This window comes from Prionailurus viverrinus, chromosome D1 (assembly GCF_022837055.1).
Source record: "Prionailurus viverrinus isolate Anna chromosome D1, UM_Priviv_1.0, whole genome shotgun sequence".
In the NCBI taxonomy this organism is placed as follows: domain Eukaryota; kingdom Metazoa; phylum Chordata; class Mammalia; order Carnivora; family Felidae; genus Prionailurus; species Prionailurus viverrinus.
Genome location: NC_062570.1, coordinates 57880000 through 57905934, shown reverse-complemented (window position 1 = coordinate 57905934; position 25935 = coordinate 57880000). Strand labels below are relative to the sequence as shown.

The window sequence follows — 25935 nt, the reverse complement described above, 5'->3', positions numbered from 1 at the left end:
TCCATACAACACCCAGTGCTCATCCCAATAGGTGCCCTCCTCAATGCTCATCACCCACCCTCCCCTCCCTCCCCTCCCTCCCATACCCCATCGACCCTCAGTTTGTTCTCAGTTTTTAAGAGTCTCTTATGGTTTGCCTTCCACCCTCTCTAACCTTTTTTTTTTTCCTTCCCCTCCCCCATGGTCTTCTGTTAAGTTTCTCAGGATCCACATAGGAGTGAAAACATATGATGTCTGTCTTTCTCTGTATGACTTATATTTCACTTAGCATAACACTCTCCAGTTCCATCCACGTTGCTACAAAAGGCCATATTTCATTCTTTATCATTACGTAGTATTCCATTGTGTATATAAACCACAATTTCTTTATCCATTTGTCAGTTGGTGGACATTTAGGATCTTTCCATAATTTGGCTATTGTTGAAAGTGCTGCTATAAACATTGGGGTACATGTGCCCCTATGCATCAGCACTCCTGTATCCCTTGGGTAAATTCCTAGCAGTGCTATTGCTGGGTCATAGGGTAGATCTATTTTTAATTTTTTGAGGAACCTCCACACTGCTTTCCAGGGCGGCTGCACCAGTTTGCATTCCCACCAACAGTGCAAGAGGGTTCCTGTTTCTCCACATCCTCGCCAGCATCTGTAGTCTCCTGATTTGTTCATTGTAGCCACTCTGACTGGTGTGAGGTGGTATGTGAGTGTGGTTTTGATTTGTATTTCCCTGATGAGGAGTGACGTTGAGCATCTTTTCATGTGCCTGTTGGCCATCTGGATGTCTTCTTTAGAGAAGTGTCTATTCATGTTTTCTGCCCATTTCTTCACTGGGTTATTTGTTTTTCTGGTGTGGAGTTTGGTGAGTTCTTTATAGGTTTTGGATACTAGCCTTTTATCAGATATGTCATTTGCAAATAACTTTTCCCATTCTGTTGGTTGCCTTTTAGTTTTGTTGATTGTTTCCTTTGCAGTGCAGAAGAAGCTTTTTATCTTCATGAGGTCCCAGTAGTTTATTTTTGCTTTTAATTCCCTTGCCTTTGGGGATGTGTCAAGTAAGAAATTGCTGTGGCTGAGGTCAGAGAGGTTTTTTCCTGCTTTCTCCTCTATGGTTTTGATGGTTTCCTGTCTCACATTCAGGTCCTTTATCCATTTTGAGTTTATTTTTGTGAATGGTGTAAGAAAGTGGTCTAGTTTCATTCTTCTGCATGTTGCTGTCCAGCTCTCCCAACACCATTTGTTAAAGAGACTGTTTTTTTTCCATTGCATATTCTTTCCTGCTTTGTCAAAGATTAGTTGGCAACAGTCACAGCTTCTAAAGTATGGTAGCCAGGGGCCATTTAGAGCCCCTCTTAGGAGCATCTATGTTACAACATAATATAAAAAGTGGTGTTTGAAATGATCCTGAGACATACATAAGAGTTCTATTGCATCCATTTTGGTGTGTGAAAGAATACAAGGTATACATTGGTGGTGGAGGATGATGTCTAATACAAAATGATTAAAATACGGAAAAGAAAAGGGAAACTTTAATTTTTGGTCCTTAAAGCAATAAACTTCAGTTGTTCAGGAGGTATTCCTTTACGTGTAAATCTCTCTTTTTTTAAATTGTTTTATTGAGAGGTAACTCACCCACAGTATACAATTCAGTGGTTTTTAATAGAGTCTCAGAATTGTGCAACCATCCCAATCTAATTTTAGAACATTTTTCATCACTTGTAAAAGAAATGTCATACCTGTTTGCAGTTGCTTCCCATTTCTCCTCAACCTTCCCAGCCCTAGGCGTATCCACTAATCTACTTTGTGTCTCTTTAGATTTGCCTAATCTGGACATTTAATATAAATGGAATCATTAATATATACTCTTTTGTGACTGGCTTATTTTACCTTAGCATAATGTTTTCAAGGTTTATCCATGTTGTAGCATATATTAGAACTTCATTCCTGTTTATAGCTGAATAATAACACTTTGTATGGATAGACCACAGTTTTTATCCATTCATCAGTTGATGGAGATTTGGATCGTTTTCACTTTTTTGTCTGTTATGAATAATGCTGGTATGAACAATGGTGTACAAGTTTTGGTGTGGACATAGGTTTTTATTTTTCTCAGGTATGCACCTACAAGTGAAATTGCTGGATGCTAACTTTGTGTTTAATCATTTGAGGAGTAGCCAGACTATCTTCCAAAATGCCTGCAGCACTTTATATTGCCACCACTAGTGTATGAGTTTTCTACATCCTTGTCAGCACTTGTAATATTGTCTCTCTTTTTGACTATAGCCATCCTAATGGGTATGAAGTGGTATCTTCTTGTGGTTTTGATTTACATTTTCCTGATGACTATTGATGTAGAGCATCTTTTCATGGGCTTACTATCCATTTTCTCTCTGGAGAAATGTATAATCAGATCCTTTGCCCATTTTTTCAGTAGGGTATTTTATCTTTTTATTATTGAATAGTAGGAGTTCTTTATATATTCTAGATACAAGTCCCTAATTTGCAGATATTTTCTCCTGTTACACAGATTGTCTTTTCATTTTCTTGATGATGTTCTTGGAAGTGCAAAAGTTTGATTTTGAAGAACTAGTTACTGTTTTGTTGCACCATATCTAAGAAGGTTTTGCCTAGCCCAGGGTCACAAAGGTTTATGTGTATGTTTTCTTCTAAGAGTTTTCTAGTTTTAGCACTTATATTTAGGTCTATGATCCATTTTGAGTTAATTTTTGTGTATAGTATGATGTTGGGGGTGTAACTTCATTCTTTTGCATGTGGATGTCCAGCTGTCTCGGGATCGTTTGTTGGTAAGACCTCTCTACTTGTCTTGCATTCCTTGTTGGAAATCAAATGATCATAAATGCCAGGCTTTGTCTCTGGACTCTCAGTTCTGTTCCATTATATATATATATGTCTATCCTTATAAGCAAGTGCACAGTCTTCATTATTGTAGCTTCGTAGTAAGTTTTGAAATCAGGAAGTGTAAGTCTTCCAACTTTGTTCTTCTTTTTCAAGATTATTGAAATCCCATATTCTTAAGATTTTGGTGTTTTAATTACTTGTTGTATGCCAGACCATGTTCCTCTTGTTTTACATACATGAGTATTTGTAGTTCATCTTTACAACAATCCTTTGAGATTTTGTGTTGCCCACTTAATAACTAAGAAAACAGGCTTGGAGAAGTTAGGTAACTTTCCCAAGGGACCCACCATGAATTAGTTGATGGTGGAGCTGGGATTTGCATTAAGTCAGGTCTGACTGACCCAAAGCCTATCTTCTTAAGTTCTTTTCAAGTGAGGTGTTGAAAAATAATGCAAAGCCTGTGGTTGATGCCCTTGTGTGGAGAGTCGCATCCTGCCCAGGTGAACATACCAGGAAAATTGGTAGCCAGCTTTCTGCTTCTCCTATCCAACAATTAGATCTCATTACATCGATTTGTTTTTTTTTTTTCTTTTTTTTTCTTCTTTCAAGTTTTTACTTAAATTCCAGTAGTTAACATACAGTGTAATATTAGTTTCAGGTGTAGAATTTAGTGATTCATCTCTTACATATAATATAACATCCCATACTCATCCCAAGTGCCTTCCTTCATATCTATCACGCATTTAACCCATCCCTCTGCCCTCCCCTCTAGCAACCCTCAGTTTGTTCTTGGTAGTTAAGAGTCTGTTTTCTGGTTTGCCTCTCTTCCCCCCCCCCCCCCCCCGTGTTCATCTATTTTGTTTCTTACATCAATCTGTTTTATTACCATTTGTCAGAGGAAGGCATCAAACTAAACTAACTTTATGATCCACCTCTCCAGAGAAAAGATTTATTATCATAAGCCTAAATACAGGAGCAACTCTTAATTCTATCCAGATTTTTTATTTTTACATTTTTAGGACTTGAGATGAACTCCTTTTTTAAAATTTCTTTTTATAGTATTATTATCCTTGGAAGTTCCCTTACCTTAAATTTGTCATTTGCACATGAAGTACATTGTGCATTGAAGAGGGTCTTGCTGTCTCTGACTGTGGAAATCTATTAGAAATGGCTCATAAATGGGAAGTGTTGCCCATGCAGCACTTTAGTGAGAACTGGAAGACCCAAGTTTCCTGACTACCCACCCCATGATCTTTTTCTTTCCTTTTTTATATTTTGGTTTAAAAAATACATAACATAAAATTTACCACTTTAATCTTTTTTTTTTTTTTTTAGTGCGCAAGAGGGGAGAAGGGCAGGAGAGACAGAGACAGACAGACAGACAGAGAGTATGAATCCTAAGCAGGCTCCATGCTCAGCACAGAGCCTAATGCAGGGCTCGATCCCACTACTCTGGGATCATGACCTGAGCCAAAATCAAGAGATGGATGCTCAACTGACTGAGCCACCCAGGCGCCCCACCACCTCAATCATTTTTAAGTGTATAATTCGGTAGTGTTCACACTGTTGTGAAACAGATCTCCAACTTTTTCATCTTGCATATCTGAAACTCTATACTCATTAAACAATTTCCCTTTTCCTCCATACCTACCATTTTACTTTCTGTTTGTATGAATTCCACTACTTTAGATTCCTCATAGAAGTAGAATCAGTATTTGTCTTTTTGTAACTGGCTTTAGTTAACAAAACGTCTTCATGTTTCCTCTGTGTTGTAGCATGTGACAAAATCTCCTTCTTTAAGCTAAATAATATGTATATAGTACATTTTGTTTATCCATTCATCCATCAATAAACATTTGGAGTGTTTACACCTCTTGACTGTTGTGAGTAATGTTGCTATGAACATGGGTCTGCAAATATCTCTTCAAGACCCTGCTTTCACTTCTTCTGGATATATACCCAGAAGTGAGATTGCTGGATAATATGGTAGTTTTATTTTTAATTTTTGAGTAACTTCCATGCTGTCTTCATAGTGGTTGTACCATTGTGTAATCCCACCAACCGTGCCCCAGGTGTTCCAGTTTCTCCACATCCTTGCCAACACTGGTTATTTGGTCTTTTTTGATAATAGCCATCCTAATAGGTGCAAAGTGATATGTTATTGTGGCTTTGATTTGCATTCCCCTGGTGATTAGTGATGTTAAGTATCTTTTTGTGTACTTATTAGCCATTTGTATATCTTCTTTGGAGAAATGTCTGTTCATGTCCTTGGCTCATTTTTTTATTCAGGTTGTTTGATTTTTTTTTTTTTTTTTTGCTATTGAGTTGTAGGAGTTCCTTATATATTCTGAATATTAACCCCTTATCAGACATATGATTTGTAAATATTTTCTCCCATTCTGTACCTTTTCACTCTGTTGATTGTGTTCTTTGATGTGCCGAAGTTTTTTAAGTTTAATGTAGTCCATTTATCTAATTTTGCTTTTGTTGCCTCTGATTTTTGTGTTATAACCAAGAAATCATTGTCAAATTCAATGTCATGAAAAACTACATGAAGCTTTCCTCTATGTTTTCTTCTAGAAGTTTTATGGTTTGAGGTCTTACATTTAGGTCTTTATCCATTTGAGTTAAATTTGTGTATTATCCAACTTCATTATTTTGCATGTGGATATTCAGTTTTCCCAACACCACTTGAAAAAACTATCCTTTCTCCATTGAATCATCTTGGACCCTTGTTAAAGATCATTTAGCCATATATGTGAGAGTTTATTTCTGGGCTGTCTAGTGTATTCCATTGGTCTCTTTGTCTTTAGACCAATACCATGAGATTTGGATTACTGTAGCTTTGCAATATGTTTTAAAATTAGAGAGCATGAGTCTTCCAATTTTGTTATTTTTCAAAATTGTTTTGGCTATTTGGGGTCCCTTGAGATTCCATATGAATTTTTGATGAATTTTTCTATTTTTGTAAAAATGTCATTGGGATTTTGATAGGGATTGTTTTGAATCTGCAGATCGTTTTGGGTGGTATGGACATCTTAATCATCTAATGATCTCTAACACAGTATGTTGCTGTCTCATGTTCACTTCTAGGTTTTCATATTGTGGTTGCTGTGGTATCCCAATTGTTTATTTCAATTATAATATGTCAAATTTTCAGTGATCCAGAAAAGTATAGAGAATCATTTATTTGTTCAGCTTGTATTTGATGAGTGCATACTTTGTGCCTGTCTACTATATATCAGGATTTAAGATACAGATATAGATATAGATATAGATATAGATATATAGATTTTTTTTTAATTCTAGTTAACATACAGTATAGTCTTGGCTTTAGGAGTAGAACCCAGTGATTCATCTCTTACCTATGACACCCATTGCTCATCTTGAAAAGTTCCTTCCTTACTGCACATCACCCATTTAACCCATCTCCCCACCCACCTCCTTTCCAGCAATCCTCAGTTTGTTCTCTGTATTTAAGAGTCTCCCTCTCTGTATTTATCTTATTTTTCCTTCCCTTCCCCTATATTAACAGATATATTTTGTAATATTTGAGTCAGGTTTCCTTTTTCAGATAACTATGGCAGGGACATTATATCATTATTATTAATCAAAATATAAGAAAAATTGTTCTAACAAATCAACGTATTTTCCCTTTTTCCTTCCAGTTCCTTCTCTCTATGTACCACATTTTTCCAGTAGTAATGCTCACTTAGATGACGTGTTATACTCTGCTTCTTTCTCTTAATAGTATATCATCACCATTTTTTTCATACTGCACTGTGCTTTTTGTAATTATCCTTTTTTTTAATTTTTTAAATTTTATTTTTTATTTTTTAAAATTTACATCCAAATTAGCATATAGTGAAACAATGATTTCAGGAGTAGATTCCTTAATGCCCCTTACCCATTTAGCCCATCCCCCCTCCCACAACCTCTCCAGCAACCCTCAGTTTGTTCTCCATATTTAGGAGTCTCTTCTGTTTTGTCCCCCTCCCTGTTTTTATATTATTTTTGTTTCCCTTCCCTTATGTTCATCTCTTTTGTCTCTTAAAGTCTTCATATGAGTGAAGTCATATGATTTGTGTCTTTCTCTGACTGACTAATATCACTTAGCATAACACCCTCCAGTTCTATCCACATAGTTGCAAGTGGCAGGATTTCATTCTTTTTGATTGCCGAGTGATACTCCATTGTATATATATACCATGTCTTCTTTATCCATTCATCCATCGATGGACATTTGGGCTCTTTCCATACTTTGTCTATTGTTGATAGTGCTGCTATAAACATGGGGATGCATGTGTCCCTTAGAAACAGCACACCTGTATCCCATGGATAAATGCCTAGTAGTACAATTGCTGGGTCGTAGGATAGTTCTATTTTTAGTTTTTTGAGGAACCTCCATACTGTTTTTCAGAGTGTCTGACCAGCTTGCATTCCCATGTAATTATTCTTTTGATGGATATGTTATTTTCGCCAAATGGATATAAGAGAAGCTCAGTCTTGGCTCTACCATTTACTAGCTTTGTGACTTTAAGAAAGTTTCCTAAGTTCACTGAAATTAATAGAAGTAAAAAGTAAACTTCTAGTTATTTAAACATGGGAATTACAACAATAACCTATATCACAAGACTGTTATAATTGATTAAGTGTATGTGAAAATGTCTGGGACATAGTAGGCCCTTAATAAGTGCTACTTTCCTTCCCTTTCCTTTTCCCAGGGACCTAGTTATTATTCTGTTCCTCCAGGGGTTGCCCTCAGAGACTCAGAACTTGCTCTTATTCCTCCAGACCAAGAAAGACCATCCGTACACTTGGAGAATTGAACTGGCGAAAACAGAAAAATACTGGGATGGCTGGTTCCGAGGCTTATCCAATCTCTTTCTTAGTTGTCCTATTCCTAAATTGCTGCTCTTGGCTGGTAAGTGTGTATGTGTATGTATTAGCTCAGGCTGCCATAACAAAATATTATAGATTGGGTGCTTAAACAGTGAATTTATTTTCTCATAGTTCTGGAAGAAGTCTGAGATCAGGGTACCAGCACAGTCAAGTTCTGGTGGGAGCTTTCTTACTGGCTTGCAGACAACTGCTTTCTCACTATGTCCTTATATGGCAGAAGAGAGTGAGAGTAAGCTCCCTGGTGTTTATTCTTAAAAGGATATTAATCCTATCATAGGAAGGTCCTACCCAAATGACCCCATTTAACCTTAATTACTTCTTCATTTTGACCCTAATTATTTCCATATCTCTAAATGCGGTCACATTGTGGATTAGGGCTTCAACGTAAAAATTGGGGGGAGGAGGACACAGTTCAGTCCATAGCAGCGTAGGTATATCATCATCTGAATATGTCCTTGTTAAAACTACTCATCAAATGGGTAGTGACTTCCAAAGTGAAGTCCCATCCTCACTCATTTGTGCTTTTCTCCTCTCCATACCAAATCCCTAAACCTAACTAAGCATAAGCCTTCATCTGGGATAGCTTAATTCTGGCTTGCCTTCAATCCCTGGTTAAGCCCAAGGCCTTCTAGAGTGGTATAAAGATATTCTGAGTATAATGAAAATTTTTAAAGTAAAACCCTGTTTTCAGAAACCAGTTTAAATGAGCAAAAAGATTGCAAGGGAACCTCATTCTGGAAAGCTTCATGTGGTGAGCCTATACCCTCAAGGAGTTGGGATTGGCATTAACATGAGTTGATAATGTCATCATGTTTACAACTTTGTAGCAGTTTTTCCTACTTGAGTAGCAAAACCTGTTTTTGCACAGCCTTTTCTAGTAAGCTACTTCCGGATTCTCCTATTTTGTTCTAGGTGTTGATAGATTGGATAAGGATCTGACTATTGGCCAAATGCAAGGTAAGTCATCAAGAAATTTTGTCTCCAGGTCTTTCTCTAAGGGCAGAGAAAGGGACATAGTCATGTGGAAATTAATGAGCTTTGAGTTACCTGAAACTTGACATCAACATCCATTCCTGACCCACTATTTGATTATAGGCAAATATTTCCCTTTTCTGAGCTTCATTTTTTTTTTTTTTTTGCCATCTAAAAATGGGATTTAATTACCATTTACATCTCAGAGTTGTAAGGATTAAAATGAGAATGTGTCTTTGCAGAGAGCAATATAAACCATAAAGTACCCTATAAATATATAATATTGTGAAAGGAGATATTCTGAATACTTATCAGTATTTTTTTTAATTTTAAAAAATTTTTTTAAATTTAAAATTTTTTTAAAAATTAAAAAAATTTTTTTAATGTTTTAATGTATTTTTGATAGAGCATGAGCAGGGAACAGGCAGAGAAAGAGGGAGACAAGGAATCTGAAGGCTGTCAGCACAGAGCCCTACTCAGGGCTCAAACTTGTGAACCACAAGATCATGACCTGAGCGAAAGTCAGAGGCTTAACTGACTGAGCCACCCAGGCTCCCCTACTGATCAGTATTTTTATCATTGTTGGAATTCATAGGAAAGGAAAAGATCCAGGATAATAGAATGCATAAAGATGTAAACTGTGTTTAGAAGATAGCCTGGTGAGGTGGTAAAAGCACAGACTCTGAGGTTGGGAGAACTGACTTTGAGTACTGCTTCTTTCCTACTCATTTTACCACCCTATAAAATGAGTATAAAATTTCTCAGTCTATAAAATGAGAAAGTTGATGGCAGCTTCACAGGGATCATGAGGTATAATGAGTAGAAAAGTGACATACTGTGTTCAGGTCCAGGTGTGTTGGCCAGATGGAAGTGGAGGCTGCGGGACCAGTTTTGTGGAGGCTCTTGCTTTAGTATAGATGAAAAGTTTGGTAAAGGTGAAGTCAATAGGCATTGACATCTTTTCAGGTATGGGAAGAAGAGGTGCTAACTCTAAGGCCAAATTTTCAGTCTTAACCAGATTCTGTTCTTGACCTTCTTTTTTTTCTGCTTTCTCTGGGCAATCTCATGGCTTCTGTTTATACCCTGATAACTCCCAAAGCTAAACATCCAAGTCATACCTCTCTCCTGAGCTGTAGACCTGGCCCATATATCAAACCTGTTGGACATCTCTACTTGGATGTTCATGGGCTCAAATTGTTCTTTTAGCTGTCCTCAAGCTCTCCACAGTAAAAGGGACTATATTCCCTCACAATAGTTGTTCAAAGGCTCCTGAATGATTATTACATCCTGGACCCAGGCACTTCTCCCCTACCCTTCCTCTACCTGAAGTAGCCTAAAGCCTGGAGCAAGACCATGGGCTGGGACTGTGTGAGTTTTATGGCACTGATGTTGGTAATTTTGAGCTTAGACATCTTTCCTTAAATTCAATTCAAGCAAATCTTTCCTAAGCAGTCTTTCTATCTAAGACCTATGCGTAATGCTAGACAGACAGAAGAATCAGATATGGCCCCTGAGACTATCTGAAAGCAGTTGATCTGGACTGAATAGCATTTGAAAGAAACCATTATTGATCACCAGCCTTGAAATCAGACAGTCCTGGGTGGTGATTCACTGTTACTAGTGTTGTGGTTGAATGAATTGCTAACTTCTTTAATCCCAAGTTTCTTCATCTGTAAAATGGAAATAATGCTATATCTTAATACATTTGTTTGGTATTTAACTGAGAAAATGTGTGTGAAGTAAGTCTGACAAATGATGGCTTCATTATATTCAGGAAGTACTCATGATTTCCTGCTATTTCCCCAGTAAGTAAGGATTATGCCAAGACTACTTTCTCTTTCAAAGCATCCCATGAGTATAGAAAGTAAATGGCTGAAGTGAGGGACATCCCATAAAACAAAGAGAAATGGCCAAGTTGGCATAGATCCAAACCACAGCCTTCCCAGCATTGTGTTTAAACCTGCTAAGTTAGTTATAGATTCCTAGAAACCTAGCATTCATTCATGATACTACTTGGGTAAATACTTTATGCTGTCTAAACATAAGGTTCTTCATCTGTAAAATTAGAGGGAAGCGTTTGGAAATATGCCCACTTCATAGAATAATTGTGAGGATTACCCATGATCGTTATTTTATTTACCAGGTACAATGTTGTTAGTATGTAGGAACAAAAAAAATGCATCCTAGACATCAAGCCCAGGGTGATTGGAGTCGTGTTATCAGGTCATTCGCTCAGTTACTCATTAAGACTTACTAAACACTTACTCAATGTCTTGCCCTGTGTTGGGCTCTATTAGGAATATAGAGCAAATAATGATATTAGGCTCTGTTTTACAGAAATGGAATACTCTTGGGAAGGCAAGCCACCAGTGGCATATAAAATATAAGCTTACAAAACAAGAGGGGCACAAGCTGCTCTGTTTGGATCCATATGTGTTAGTAGTAGTACCTTAGGAGATACAAGAGGGAGGAGATTAGGCTGGACTAGGCTGGAGCACCCAGGGGCAGACTACAGCAAGAGCATGGGCATAAGTTGGGCCTTACTGAATGGAATGGTCTTAGTTCCTCTATTGATTAAATAAGCAGACTTGGACAAATGACTAACCATGGTATTAGTTTCATTATCTCAGAAAAGAATTTCAGTGTTTGTCCTGTTCAGTTTTATAGGGTAGATTGAGAATCAACTTAAAAAATGGATAGAAGAGTATTTTGAAAAAATTTTAAAGCACTGTGTAATTGGAGTAAGAATCCTAGAATGTGATGACCAGAGGACTTCAGAGCATATTGCCTTATTTTGTAATAGAGCCACTTAGGCTCTGAAAGTCTGTTCTGTCTACTTAGGTCCCATATCCTTTGGTCTGCTTTGGGATCTTTATCAGTTATCTTGGTTCACTCTTAATAGCTATCACATTAATGGTGAGCTTACGATGTTCTACAAGTGTGAGAAAGTGGTTAGTATAGTCTGGCATATAGTTAAGCACTCAAATGGAAACTTATTCTTGGTATAATAAATTTCAAAATCCTTAACATAGCTTACAAAACCTTTAATGGTATGGTCCTTGCTCTCCTCTCCAGCCTCATTGTTAACTCTCATGAGCTCCATGTCAACCTTTTTATTTCCGGGAGCAAATGCCATTTCATCCTCCTTTCCTTTGTATACACTTCCCACCCCCCCTCCCCGCTCTGTGTGGGAAGCCTTCCTATATCCTTATTTGATTGTGAAGCCTCCTTTCCTATGTTTTTCCAGTTCCGTGTACTCTTTTATCATAGGAACCACATGCTACATTAAAATTTTGTTTTTTGTGTTCCCTTACAAGACTATAAATCCCCTGAAAGCAGGAACTGTTTCTTCCTGTGTGTCTGGCCCAAAGTAAATGCATGCCAAAGGAAAAAATGAAGGGAAAATCATTTGCCTAAGGTTACATTCTCCTCAAACCTTGGTGATTGGGTCCAGACTGTTGGGGAGGGTAGTAGTTAGGGAGGTTCTGAACTCCTAGTGTAGCCTGTGAGACTGCAGAGCTGGTAAGGAAAGGGCCATTTTATTTATGGGTTTTTTTTGTTGTTTTTTTGTTTTTTTGAAAAACAAAGTGTGGGAGGGGAGAGAGGAAGAGGGAAAGAGAGAGAATCCCAAGCAGGCTTCACACTGTCAGTGCAAAGCCTCATGTGGGCTCATACTCACGAACTGTGAGATCATGACCTGAGCCAATATGCTCAGATGCTTAACTGACTGAGCCACCCAGGCGCCCCAGGAAGGGATCATTTTAGTCCCTGAGATCACCTGGATTTGTTTCCTCTCCAGGAAAGTTCCAGATGCAGGTCCTACCCCAGTGTGGCCACGCAGTCCATGAGGATGCCCCCGACAAGGTGAGTCTGATGCTCTGTGACTGTCGAAGGACAGCAGTGAGAGTAACCTTGACTCTCACAGAAAATAGTACAAACCCTTGAGTTAGCCTGTGTTGCCCTCAGCAGCTTTTGTGGGACCTATGCAGATACAACTTGCACCATCTCCCCAAACCTCTCCCTGGCAGCTGCTTATGGTCTTAGCTTTCTGTGTATGTGCTGAGGAGCCACTGACACCTTGCCATTTCATCCCAGGTCACTCTGGGTAAGATCTTGAGCTCTGCTTCTCTCTTTTCCCCAAAAGCCAGGAGCAAAAAGGGAAAATTGGGGTAGAAACTGCCTCCTAAACTATAGGCATAGTTAGTAGTTAATATGTACTCCTCCTATGGGAATAAGATGCTTTGTAATTCTCAGGGATAAATAAGCCTTCACATCATTCCCCTTGACTTCTCTGGAGCTATCCCTGGCAAGGACGGTGGGGAAGAGTCTCCCTGGCCCTGCCAGGACTCAGATCCTTTAGATTTCAAATCCAGCAGGTCCCATGAGTCCACTATAGAGCCTAACCTTCCCAAAAAAGCATACAGGACCTCTAAAGGTGATCCCCACTGTTAATGTCACATAGCCTGGAATATCTCTCCCTTTTCCAGGTAGCTGAAGCTGTTGCCACTTTCCTGATCCGGCACAGGTTTGCAGAGCCCATCGGTGGATTCCAGTGGTAAGGAAGTAACACAGGTTTAAAGAGCCCAGCAGTGCTGGCCAACCACAGCAAAAAGATATTTGTAATGTTGTAAATATCTCTACCCCTGCCCAGTTTGGGTCACCATGCCTTTCTTCTTCCTCCTCAACATGGAACCAAGTATGTGTGTTTTTGTTAAGCCATGGTTGATTGTTTCTGTGTGCTTTGGTCCAGTGGGTTGTTGCAGAGATGAGATTAAATTATGCCTAGTCCCTACTCCACCTGACTTCTTAAAGAAATCCCCCCACTTCTTGAGGTGCCCCTTGTCTGAGGAGGCTGGGGTGGGAATCCGTCTTTTTCCAAGCTCTTAGGTAAGTTCTGTATGCCATCTCCTGCCCTGCTGCTGAGGAAGGCTAGGCAGGCCATGGAAGCTGTATAGAGATCCAGAGCTGGGTTTTCAACCTCAGTACTATTGACATTTGGGGGCCTGTCTTGTGCATTGTAGGATGTCTGACAGCATCCCTAGCCTCTAACGCACTAGAAGCCAGTAGCACTCCAACATACACACTCAAAGTTATGGCAAGGAAAAATGTCTTTAGGTTTTACCAAATGTCTCAAGGAAGACAAAATCACTAACAGTTGAGAACCACTGGTTTAAAGGGAAAAGGGTGCCTCTCACCCTAGGAAGCTCTTCATCTGATTAGGGAGACATAGTTAGACTCTGTCAAGGAGGAGGAGTAAGAGAGGCATGATTACCCAAACCACACAGACTGGGCCCCCACCTTAGGGAACTCCTGATCTGTGCTACAGAATGTCCCTGATTTTCAGCCCACAAACCCAATGAGTCATACCTGCCAGTTGGAAAGTCCTAATTTTGGTGAGGGTCCAGGGGAACTGGTTCCCTACCTTTAGGAATTTGAAGAAGAAATGTTGAAGAAAAGAAATCGGTTCTGCATTAGAAAACTCTAAATGCCAGGGCCTGGGAAGTGAGGATCACAGGGCAGCGTCGGCATTGGAAATGATGACAGGAGCCTGGTACAAGTGACTCCTTTATGCGAAACCACCCCTCAAGCAACTAACTATTGATGGATACCAGGAATCAAAAGTAAAGACTTAGTTTTCTTGATAATAATAGTGTCTGGGGCCCCTGGACCATTTGGAGCTTTGGTCATATCACCACTTCACAGACCCTGTGTCTAGACCTAGATGGGGCTGTGGGGAGGTCGGACAATCTGCAGGGGCCTTGTGATCATGAAGTCCTGGGCTTTCTGGAGGAGACAGTGTGAGCAGGAGAAAACTAGTAATGGTCACATTTGTTTTCCTTCTCTTTCCATTCTTCACAGTGTGTTTCCTGGCTGTTAGTAACCTGCTATCCGTCCCTCCCCCAACACTGAGCTCTGTTGTAAATACATCGCACCAGAGGCCACTGTGATGCCGCTGTCTCCTCCTCACCATCCCGCCCGACCATGTGACACCGGCTCCCTATAGACGGGCATCCCCAGATGTACAAACCCTTTTGTGTATTCCTGCCAAGAGCATTGTTTTCCAGGGCCTTTGACCAACCTCGACCAACTTAGTCCAAGGCTCCCCAGCTCCCACCCCTTCCCTGTTCAGGGGTAGCCCCTGCCTGTTCTTCTTACCTTGCCTAGGGTGAAGCCTCCATCAGAACTGCCACCCTGGGCCCCTATTCCTGGTATTAGGCAATGCACCTGGGTCCAAATGTCTCCCCAGGCTCAGGGACCTCCATTCCTTAAGATTGTTCTTGGTATGGTCCTGCCCTACCTCATGGGATGGACCATGCACAGGGTGGTCCTTATATTTCCTTTCAAATAAAATACCAGTCAGGTACCTTTTTATCCCAGTCTTACTCTTCCAGGCTTGGAAGACCCAGAGAGGCCAGGATCCCATCCTTAGGAATGGGGAGGGGTGTTGGATAGCATCACAAGAAACCAGCCTGAAAATCAGGTCCAGCCAGTCCAAGCACATGGCCTCCCATCTGGGGAGAGCCCACTGTCCCTCTCCCACATGTCTGGGCACCTGTCCTGGGCTGAGGCCAGGCTGCTCCAGGGGCCTCTTGAGCCCTCACCTGCCACAGAACAACCCAGGTTAAATACAGCCCATGCACAAAGCCATAGGCCAAAGCCTGTGGAGTTGTTTTTAAGAATCAAATTTAACCATTTCATAATTGGTCCCTGGAGGTGTGCAGAGTGCCCGCTTGCCTCTTCTAGACCCACAGCTTATCTTCACCATTTGTGGTTTCCATGTCACTCTTCATAGAAACAGTACAGCCCAGCATCCTCAATCTTTGCCCTCTTCCGGCTGCCTCATCACAGCACTGCGGCCTCCCCCTACTGCCCAGGCACGCCATTTCCAAGGGCAGGAAGGGGCAGTCTCCTGCAGCCCATCTTTTCTGTGACTGTCTTAGGTGATGCGTAATCCCCTCCACCTTTCCACCCAACAACTTCCTATCCCTGTCCTGCTGCACGGTCCAGAGTCTGGGACCTACTTTGTTTCTTTGTTATTTATGACCTTGTTTAAAGAAAATAAATATCTCCCAATGTTTATTGATCTTGTCTTTCTCCATGGGGTTGTCCTTATTTCTGTTGATCTGGGGGCAGGGGACAGTTTGTTGGATTTAGTCACCATAGGGCTCTAGAAACCCCTTTCCTGAAGCCCATCAGCATCATATGCTCTGCCTCCTCCCCACATCCAGAATCCCAGTGGAATGGGCAGAGCCAGCCTCTACTGCAGCCAGGGAGACCCACATTCCAGTCCCATTCTTCCAGTTATTTGCATGGTCAGCTTTGGCCCAGAACAGGACAGTTTGTGCACTGTTCACGTGAGTTCAGGCACTCATGGCTTCACATCAGCCAATACCAGAACTCTGTCCACAACCCAGATCATCTCCTGAGCTCTAGATACTTAGATCTGCCTTCCTCCTATCTCTCCCAGATGACCAAAAAGCCACTCATATTAACCATTCCTGAAACCAAACTCACCTTCCCCCCTAAAACTTGTTCTTCCTTCCATGTTCCCTTGCTCTGTAAGTGGTAGGTACCACCATCTCTCCATTGTCCAAACCAGACACGCAGAGCTCTCTAGATGACCCCCTCTTATACCCATATCTGGCTTACCACCAAACCCATACCCATGCTCTTTTCTGTCTCCTGTTTTCCATCCCACAGCCCCTGCCATAGCTTAGGCCTCATCTGTCAGCTAGCTCGCTCAGTACCCTTGCTGGTTTCTTACCATAGTCTCTCCCTTGGTCATCCTCTACACACTCTCGGGAGTCTTCTTTCTATTAGGCTTTAGAGCCAGACTGTCTAAATTAGAACCCAAGGCCCTCCCCTTACAGGCTGTGTGAGATAGCCACGTACTTTCTCTCTTTGTGCTGCAGTTTCCTCCTCTGAAAAATGATCAGCAGTACCTACCTCACAGTCTTGAAGACTATGTAACTTAATATAGGTTACCTGGCTCTCTCAGTAACTGGCACAGGGTAAGTTAAGCATTTAATAAATAGTTCCTGTCATGTCACTGCTATATTGTACTTAAGACCTTTACTCAGAGTGGTCTGGGGACCAGTAGCATCGGTATCATCTGGAAGCTTATTAAAGATTTTGTCTCTACCCCAGACCTATTGAGTCAACTGATCTGCACTCTAACAACCACATTAGAAGTTCTGGTTTAGATGTTCCCTAAATATTTCAGAACAAAGCATGATCTCCCTAGCAAAGAAGAAAAGTGCCTTGTGTGTGATGGGATTTCTCCCACCAAGCCCTTGGTCGGGTGTGTGTGAGGATGGGTGGTCCCTTTGCTGGGCTGTGTGCCCTCTGTCCACAGGAGGGCAGCACAATCACAGGCATGGTTTTCAGGAACACACATCAGCACTTCTGTTCACCAGGCAAGTCATAACAGTCATCAGATTTGGGGTGTCCTCTAATTCACTTTACACTCATTTCATTGAATCCTCACAGCAGCCCTATGAGGTAAGTGACATTATGTTCCTTTCACAAGTAGGCAGACAGGTCCAAATTCATACAGCTCAGAAGTGCTGGTGTCAGAATTCAAACCTAGGTTGTTCCTCTCCACACTGCCTCCTGGACAATACAGGGGACCTTAGGCAGAGGTCATTTTGGTCTAGATACCAGACTAAGATAGCAGGAGGATGATGACCAGGAATTTGAGACTTCTTCAGGCTTGACGGATGGAGACTGAGAATGAATATGTTGAACTTTGTGTTAGGTTCTGTACTAGTCACATGCATCTCCTTTATATCCTTGTGAAGTGTAGGCATTATTATCCCCACTTTAAAGGTAAAGAAACTGAAGCTCAGAGATGTGAAGTGACTTGCCCACAGCCATGGCTAGGAGGCGGCAGCATCTTTGTCTACTGAGTGTTCTATTGCACCCCAGCAGGGAAGGAACCATTCACATGTTCACATAGCATATCTTTAATGAGCACCTACTATGTGCTGGCCATAACAACATCCTTGTGAAGCCTGCAGATCACCACTATGAACTCAGGAAAGGAATAGAGGAGACCCAGACCCTCTGAATGAAGGATTTGCTACAGAGTGAAGGAGCATGTCTGGGCCAAACCAAAGGCCATTCTGTCACACACACGCACTAAAGAATGTCTAAGGAGAACAAAAAAAAAAAAAAAAAAAAAAAGAATATAGGCAAACTTTGGGGAAGCCATAGATCTATTGGTAGGGGGAGAATCTTGAGATTGAGATGACTCAAAGGCATAAGGGGAGCTGGATGTGAATGACTTCTTGGTGTTACCCTCTTCTAAACCTGTTAGGAGCATTTATTTGCTGATTAAGCAAACCTGAGCACCTGTTCTGTACCAAGCTTCCAATGGACTTTGGAGACAGATAATGAAGCCCTTCAAATGGGCTCATAGTCTAGACAGACTATTATAGAAACAGTGACCACACTGCATAAAGAGGAAGGGAACAACTAAACCTCTTTGGAAACAGGTTGAGAAAGAATTTGAATTGAGCTTTGAAGCATTGTCACAAGGTGGAGGTGAAGAAGGAAAGGAAATAAAATACAAGGCAGGTAGAAGGGACAGCATACGCAAGCCCAACATACTTGAAAGTCAGTCTGATAACTGATAGATGAGTGTGATTAGTATGGCTAGAGTACAGGCTGACAGGGGAGTCAGCAGGAGGCAGGACATAAAGGCCTTGAGTGGTGAGAATGGGGAGTCCTCAGAAGTTAAGGAACTCTAATATGTTGACTTACAGACTCCAGGGAAAGAGACAGTAAGAGGCAGTTGTAACAGGTAAAAGGCACAGGTATGCTTAACTAGGACAGTGGCTGCAGGGATAAGAGAAAAGCCTCATCTTTTTTTTTTTTTTTAATGTTTATTTTTGAGAGAGAGACAGCATGGGTGGGGGAGGGGCACAGAGAGAGGGAGACAGAATCTGAAGCGAGCTCCAGGCTCCGAGCTGTCAGCACAGAGCCTGATGCCGCCGCCGGGCTCCAACGCACGACCAGGACCGCGAGATCATGACCTGAGCCCAAGTCGGATGCTTTACCGACTGGGCCACCCAGGCGCCCCGAGAAGGCTCATTATTTTGGAGGTGGAATGAACAATACACAAACCGATTTGGACGGTGAGATGTCAAGGACCCTTAAGTTGGAGTCAGGGGTCTGTCATCAGAAATGGGGGTAGAAGGGGCACCTGGGTGGTGCAGTAGGTTAAGCATCCGACTTCAGCCAGGTCACGATCTCGCGGTCCGTGAGTTCGAGCCCCGCGTCAGGCTCTGGGCTGATGGCTCAGAGCCTGGAGCCTGTTTCCGATTCTGTGTCTCCCTCTCTCTCTGCCCCTCCCCCGTTCATGCTCTGTCTCTCTCTGTCCCAAAAATAAATAAACGTTGAAAAAAAATTAAAAAAAAAAAAAAAAGAAATGGGGGTAGGGAGTTAAAAGGTCAGGACTTTAATAAGGGAGAAGCAAGAAGAGAGCCTAAAACTGGAGTAAAGCAAAGGCAGTCACACTCCCCTACAGGAACAGAGTTTTTGAGCCAACTCTTCTGCTACAGCTGGCTGTCCCACTAGCGGCCAGAATCAACACGTTCTCAATCTGGGTCCAGGGCTCAGAAAGTTATGTAAACTCAAGAGGCTCCCTTATTCCTAGAGCTGGTTTCCTCTCCCAGGAATTTGCTAGAAAACCCCAGCCTGTAGCCAGGCGAAACCTTGGAAGCAGAGACTAGCGAGTGGCTGGCCTCTTACACGTGCGGAAAATGACTGCTGCCCTCCTGCCCCATGAGGTAATAAGCAGATGAACAGGAGGTATAATGGTCAGTACTTCAGTTTTGCTCCATCTGAAAATGTGGCAAACTTTAAAGAAGATGGAGAGAGTAGTTATCTACAGGGATGCATCTGGGCCTTACTCTCAAACCCGTAGCCAAAGACACTCCTGAGCACTTCCTTCCTTTGAAATGATCTTTGATTTCCCCTGGAGGTACCCATTTCATATGCAAATGTGCCCCTGGCCCTCACCTAGGGTCCCTCGGTTACTCAGACCTTAGGGGGAAACAGGCCTATCAAGCGCTGAATGGGAAGGATCATGTGACCAAGGAAAAAGGTAAAAGGGGTGGAGCAGACTCTCCTTCCTAAGGGGGAGAAAACTGTGGTGATCCCAAGGTGAAGAAGAAAGAAAAGTCCAGAAAGAAAGAGGTTAGTTAGAAGCAGCTGGTGGGGAGAAACTCCTGATCCAGATCCCAGCTCTGCTTCTAGCTATGTGAATTTGGGGAAGTCAGTGTGTTGTGTTGCTTTGTTTTGTTTTGTTTTGTTTCTGAGCCTCCTTTTCCTCCTTTGCCAAGAGATAATTGTTTTAAGACCAGGGAGATAAAATAGCTGGCACAAATGTTTGTCTTCTCCCCCTAGCTTTTAGCTCATTTCATAGTTTTGCTAAGTGTACAACAGTCTGCCTACAAATGTCCCTCCTCCCCACCCTACCCCCTCTCCTTTGCCCTCTACCAGCTTGAGCAGCCAAGTCCCCCAGACAGCAGACTCTTTGAATGGTTCCATGAAAGGGCAGTTTATGCTGACTGCCCTTGGCACTGCTGGACAAGGGCCCCCCAGAATTATTTACTTCCTTCTCCCAGACAGCTCTCCCTGCCCTCTTGTGTGTAAAAGGGGGACAAGTGAGGTGGTAGCTGGTCCCTGCCCTTCATAGACACATGTTCTCTCCACTGTGTTCCTGGGGCCCCAGTGTGGAAGCCCTCTCCGCCCAGTCTAGCGTTCTCCCCTTTCTCCCACCTCCCATGATCCTTAGGGTAGCACCACACAGCTTTCCACTTGATTATATCCAATTAGCTTTCTTATATTTGGGTGTGTGCTCATTTTGCCTTAAGGGCAATGAGCAGGCCTCCTCATTTTCTTGGATTCTCTTGGAGCACCTAGCGTGGAACTGTTCACACAATAAGTGTTCACTGTAGCTCTGTGGAATTGAGGTGGTTCATTTGTGTATTCAACAAATACCTACATCTGGGGTGCCTGGCTGGCTCAGTCGGTAGAGCATATGACTCTTGATCTCAAGGACGTGAGTTCAAGCCCCACATTGGCCATGGAACATACTTAAACAAATAAATAAATAAATAGATTTTAAAAAAACAACTACACCTGATAGGATTCTTAGCCATTAGGCACTAGAGACAGAATGGATAGACCTTTCAATGCCTGGGAAAGGGTTAGAAACTCCTCTTAAAAATCGTTGGCTCTAAAAGATATTATTGCCAATGGTAGCAAAATAACCACAGGCAAATAACATGTAATGCAGACAACAGAGGGCTAGTTAAGATCTTTGGAGATAGACCTGAGTTTGAATCCTGCTTCTGTCGCTGTATAGATGTGTAACCTCAGGCAAATTACGTGTTCTCTGCCTCAGTTTCTCTCATCTGCAAAATGGGGATAATAGTACCTATCTCATTGTAAGAATTGAAGGAGACAAGTACACCCAAGTTCTTAGCACATGCCTGGCCTACTGTACATGGTCTGTATGGGGTCACTAGTGATATCATTTACTTAAAAGAATATTCCCTGGAGTGAGGCTTGTGTGTGATACGCAGTGCAATGCCAGGAGCTCAGTTGGACAAGGCTGTTAGAAAAAAGGCTGAATGGGGCATCTGGTGGCTCAGTCAGTTAAGTGTCAGACTTCAGCTCCAGTCATGATCTCATGGTTGATAAGGTCAAACTCCATGTCGGGCTCTGTGCTGACAGATCAGAGCCTGGATGGAGCCTTCTTCAGATTCTGTGTCTCCCTGTCTTGCTCTGCCCCTTCCCCACTCACGTTCTGTTTCTGTCTCAAAAATAAATAAAAGCATTAAAAAATGTTAAGAAAAAAGAAAAAAAGAAAGGCTGAAGAATGGTGCAAGAAATCAAAATTATAAACAAGCAATGCCCCAAGCAGCAGTCAGTCCTATCTAGGTTTAGCTACCTACCCCCTAAGCACTGTTGGGCCCCCAAAACACACCACTTTCTAGCAGGACTAGTCAGTTGCTGAGGGCATAGAGACTACTGCAAATATAAAAGAATAAGGCCTTTCCACTCTCCAGTTGTGGTATGATGAAAGAACACAGCTTTGATAACCACTGAGTGGAAAGCACTGGTGAAGGAGACAAAGGACCAGGCCTCAGACCAAGCCCTGTTATATGACCCCAGGCAGGCCACTAACCATTCCAGACCTTGCTTTCCATAATGCCTGCTCTTTCCTCCCTGGGTAGGTGAGGTTCAAGAAAAGTGCTAAAAGTGTTTTGAAAAACTAACATACTGGCCAAAAGTAAGGTGGTACTATTCATAGCTTAGAGACAGGCATCCCCCCTGTTTGCACAGCCCTGCCCCTCCTTCCACGCCTCTCCAGACCCTCAGCATTTTCAAGACTTCGTCAGCCTCTCCTTCCCATGAAGCCCCCGGGGGGAGCTTCTCAGTGCCGTGTTCCTGTTTCCACCTGTGGCTACACTGTCTTGTGATGATCTGAAGGTTTGGACAGGGTCAGCATTCTAATTTCCCTCTACATTCCTGGTGCCTGCAAGGGCCTGGCACTGAGGCAGCACCTTGTCCATGTGATTTGGATAAATAAATGAGGCTATCCCAACCACCCCAAGCCACAGTGATCCCTTCAGTTCTGGACTGTGGCATTCAATAATTCATCTCTTATTGCGTGCAACCTTTTCACATTGTGCTTAAGTTACATTTAACCCTGGATGCATTTGTGTTATCCCCCTACTGGCCATTAGCTCCCAGGGACTGTGTCCTGTACCTCTCAGCACCCCCATAGCATGCCTGGGCCTAGTGCCTGCCCCTGGGGAATGCTCAGTAAGCATTTGTTTCATCTGCCAGACAGTTCTTGGGCCTCAGTCACCTGATCAGGATGTGTGATAATTGTCACATATCAGAAATTGCAAAAGTAGTGGTTCAAAGCACAAGATTTGGAGCCAGACTGTGGCACTTGGGTAAGTTACTTAACCCCACCTTTGCCTCCCTATCTGTAAAACAGCCATAACACTGTAGCGAGGGTTGGGATGAACATTTAAATCATTGATACATATAAGGCCTTAGAACAGTGCCCATCGTACAGTAAACTCATCCAAGTTCACCATTGCTGTTATTAGCTGAGACCAGCCCTGCAATTCTGAGAAGGCCCAGCTCTGATCCCTGCAGCTGTAAAGAAAGGCGAGCCGTGTTGCTCACAGACAGTAGCTTTCTGTTTCAAGTCCGGTCCTCTGGAGCCTCAGTATGTGACTGAGGCTAGCAGACCATGCCACCCCCAAATATGCTACTCTGGCATCTTAATGATGTTGAGCTGTAGGCACTTGAAAAACAGTAAATGCAGGGAGTAGCTTTCTCTGAACTCCCCTTAACTGCCTAAAGACAGATCCTTCAAAAGGAAATCAATTGTCAAAAATCCCCTCTGGGAGTTTCCGCTACTGGGAAGGATTGACTCTTATCGCAGGAGAGGAGACTAGAAGTAGACATGGCACCCAGACAGACTTTGTCACAAACTGTCATACCTCATCTATTCTAAGGGCCCATTCATCTTTCCTAAAAATCTCCTCTAAGAGGCCTACACCTCCCCCTCCCCTTTCCCTTTTAGGATGATATTTAATCCTGAATTCTAAGCCACCTAGCGGAGTTACTCATTTTTCCTTCAGTGTTTCTCATGTATACATGAGATATACATGTTCATAAACTTCTGTTTTTCTCTTATTAATCTTTTATTACAGAGATCTCAGCTAAGAATACAGAAGGGTAGAGCTAAAATTCCTTCCCCTACATGAGAAGATTTAGTAATTCAGTAAGAGGATTTCCAGAATCTTGGCACACTCGGCAGAAATACTAAAGATGTGACCAGGTGCTCATCGAGGCCCTGGGGGAAGCTGGCTATCAGCACATCAGAACTCTTTCCTTCGGGGCCACAGAGCTCTAGCAAGCAGAAATCCTGAAGTGCATGGTGCAGGGAGGGGGCAGAGACAACACAGCATCCAACCACCCAATCCCTTAACCATGTGCCTACTTTGTGAGCCAGATACACACTCCCGCCCCTGTTAAAGAACCTGAGCCAAGTTGCCTGGAATGTTCTCTGCACAACTGCTCAGACATTACAATTACTTATCAATACAGCCTTAGCTCATGCTAGCCCTTCTGCTGGGAAATGCTTCTCCTCATTAGACTCTACCTTAAAAATTCTACCAGTCTTCCAAAGCACAGCTCAAAAGATGCCTTTTTATTCACTTATCCAAAAATATTTGCTGAACGCCTACTTATTTGAACCAGACTTTCTGGGGATACCAGGAGGAAGAAGGAGTACAGAGTCCAGTGCAGGTAGCAAAGCAAATAAATATTGAAATTCAGGGCGATGGGGGCTATTATAGAGGCGTGTACAAAGTAGGGTGGAGTCCTAACGCACACAGCCTGCAGGGAAGGAAACTGACCACAGTTAAATGACTAGAGTAATTGCAATTTGAGAAACATGAAGAAAATAAAATCCATTAACATGAAAGAAAATGACTGGAGGGTCAGGCGGTCAGGGAAGCCCTCTCTGAAGTGACACTGAGCCCAGAGTGGGACAACAAGAAGAACTTGGCCATGGGGGGATTTGAGGGAGCAGCCAATGCAAAGACCTGAAAGGTGGGGATGATACTGATGGCAATTAGCATAGTGGTTTTAGGAATGGAAAGAATTTCACGTGTCTGGAATGTAATGAGAGGGGATTGGTGGGAGGTGAGCCAAGTTGAGATTATAGCATAATTATATATATATAGATACACACACACACACACACACACATATACATGTATATTTTTTTACTCAATGTTATGTAAGAATATTCTTGGTTGTGAAAAATGATTTATAAACACTTTTAATGGCTGTATTAAAAAATCATCATATAAAAAAAGAAGAAAACTTCATTCTGTTTTTTAAAAATATCATATGAGGTACACTCCTGTCACAGAAACAATCCCTGCTCAGCAGAAGTCAGTGGAGGGAAGGGCAAAAAGCCATGGAAGTCAGGCTAGCCCCTTCCTGCAGGTGTCCTCATTGCCACTTCTGGGCCCCTGTGGTCAGTGCTCAAAGTGGCAGAACCGTCATTGACCAAACCCCAGGGACTGTTGGTAAGTCCTATTTCCAACATAGAGAGCCTGAGCCCCAGAAACTTCTCCCTTTGGATTTCTTGTTACCTTCTTTGTATTGCCTGTCCATTCTATTCTGACTGCAATGACTGGAGGAGAAACCATGTAAATTCTGTTCCCTGATACAGATCACTTCCTTAACTCCCATTTGCAAGGAACAAGCAATGCTTACAAGGCCCTCTTCCGGTAGCTCTCCTTTCTCCTCTCCTAGCTTAGCTTTTTGCTTCTGGCTTCTCTGGAAAGCCACAGGACTCCACCAGCTTCTCTCTGCCAACATTTTAGTCTTCAGGGCTTGAGCTGCATGGCCTGCGGAATTCCTGTCCATACTCATGTATCCACTTGTTGGCCACTGGGGGAGAATAGGGAAGAAGAAGAAGAAGAGAGCAGGCTCAACAGAGCAGACAGCAGCGATGCTCGCTCCCAGGGCTGTGTGAGGACCCGCTTGCATTCTGCACCCTATGCAACTCACTTGCCCTATCTTCGTCCCAGCCCTGCTACAGACCACAGGATGTTGCTTCTAGCAAAGATAAATAGCAAAGAGGACATTGTCCCCTAGAAAAAGTCTTTGACAGGGCCTGTCTACTGTACACTGATTCTCAAACCTTGGGTACTAAGGTCACTTACTCTTTATTCATGTAGCTCCTAAAAGTCCACCTTCCCCCTGGTGCCAATCCAGAGTAATGAGAATAAAGGGGTGGCTTCTCCTGGCAATTCCCTATCTCAGCATGAGAGTCTCTCGTCTATTTCTTTTTCTGTCGTCAGAACTACGTGGTTTTGGTCACATATATGACATGAATACATCTGCTGCTTATTTATCTCTTCCTTGGTTGACCATCTCCTCATGGGAAAGCACTAAATGCTACACATAGTAGCTCGATGGTTCTCTCCTTGGATTAGAGGGCTGGAACTTAGCACCGTTTTCCTCAACTGTGCTCAGAAAGCAAGGCCTGTCTGGTCAGGTCAATAAGCTTTCACTGACAGCTTCTCTATAAGAGGATCTGTCCTTTAAGGCTTCCCAATCTGTTGGGGGCAACTAACCCAACAACCTGATCA

At 42.4% G+C, this 25935-nt stretch overlaps 2 protein-coding genes across 4 annotated transcripts in view; one reads left to right on the top strand and one right to left on the bottom strand.

Moving 5' to 3' along the window:
- The window catches only part of PPME1 (protein phosphatase methylesterase 1), an 88792-nt gene extending 72987 nt beyond the window's left edge, over positions 1-15805 (top strand). For both annotated transcript variants that reach the window (XM_047879436.1, XM_047879437.1), the window contains 5 exons: positions 7646-7775; positions 8666-8710; positions 12525-12589; positions 13213-13280; positions 14585-15805. In XM_047879436.1, the coding sequence (XP_047735392.1) occupies positions 7646-7775; positions 8666-8710; positions 12525-12589; positions 13213-13280; positions 14585-14603 (327 nt within the window). In that variant the 3' untranslated portion in view covers positions 14604-15805. The remainder of the gene's footprint in view (positions 1-7645; positions 7776-8665; positions 8711-12524; positions 12590-13212; positions 13281-14584) is intronic.
- Positions 15806-24385: 8580 nt separating this feature from the next.
- The window catches only part of P4HA3 (prolyl 4-hydroxylase subunit alpha 3), a 42459-nt gene continuing 40909 nt past the window's right edge, over positions 24386-25935 (bottom strand). For both annotated transcript variants that reach the window (XM_047823648.1, XM_047823650.1), the window contains one exon: positions 24386-25231. In XM_047823648.1, coding sequence (XP_047679604.1) covers positions 25161-25231 — 71 coding nt within the window. In that variant the 3' untranslated portion in view covers positions 24386-25160. The remainder of the gene's footprint in view (positions 25232-25935) is intronic.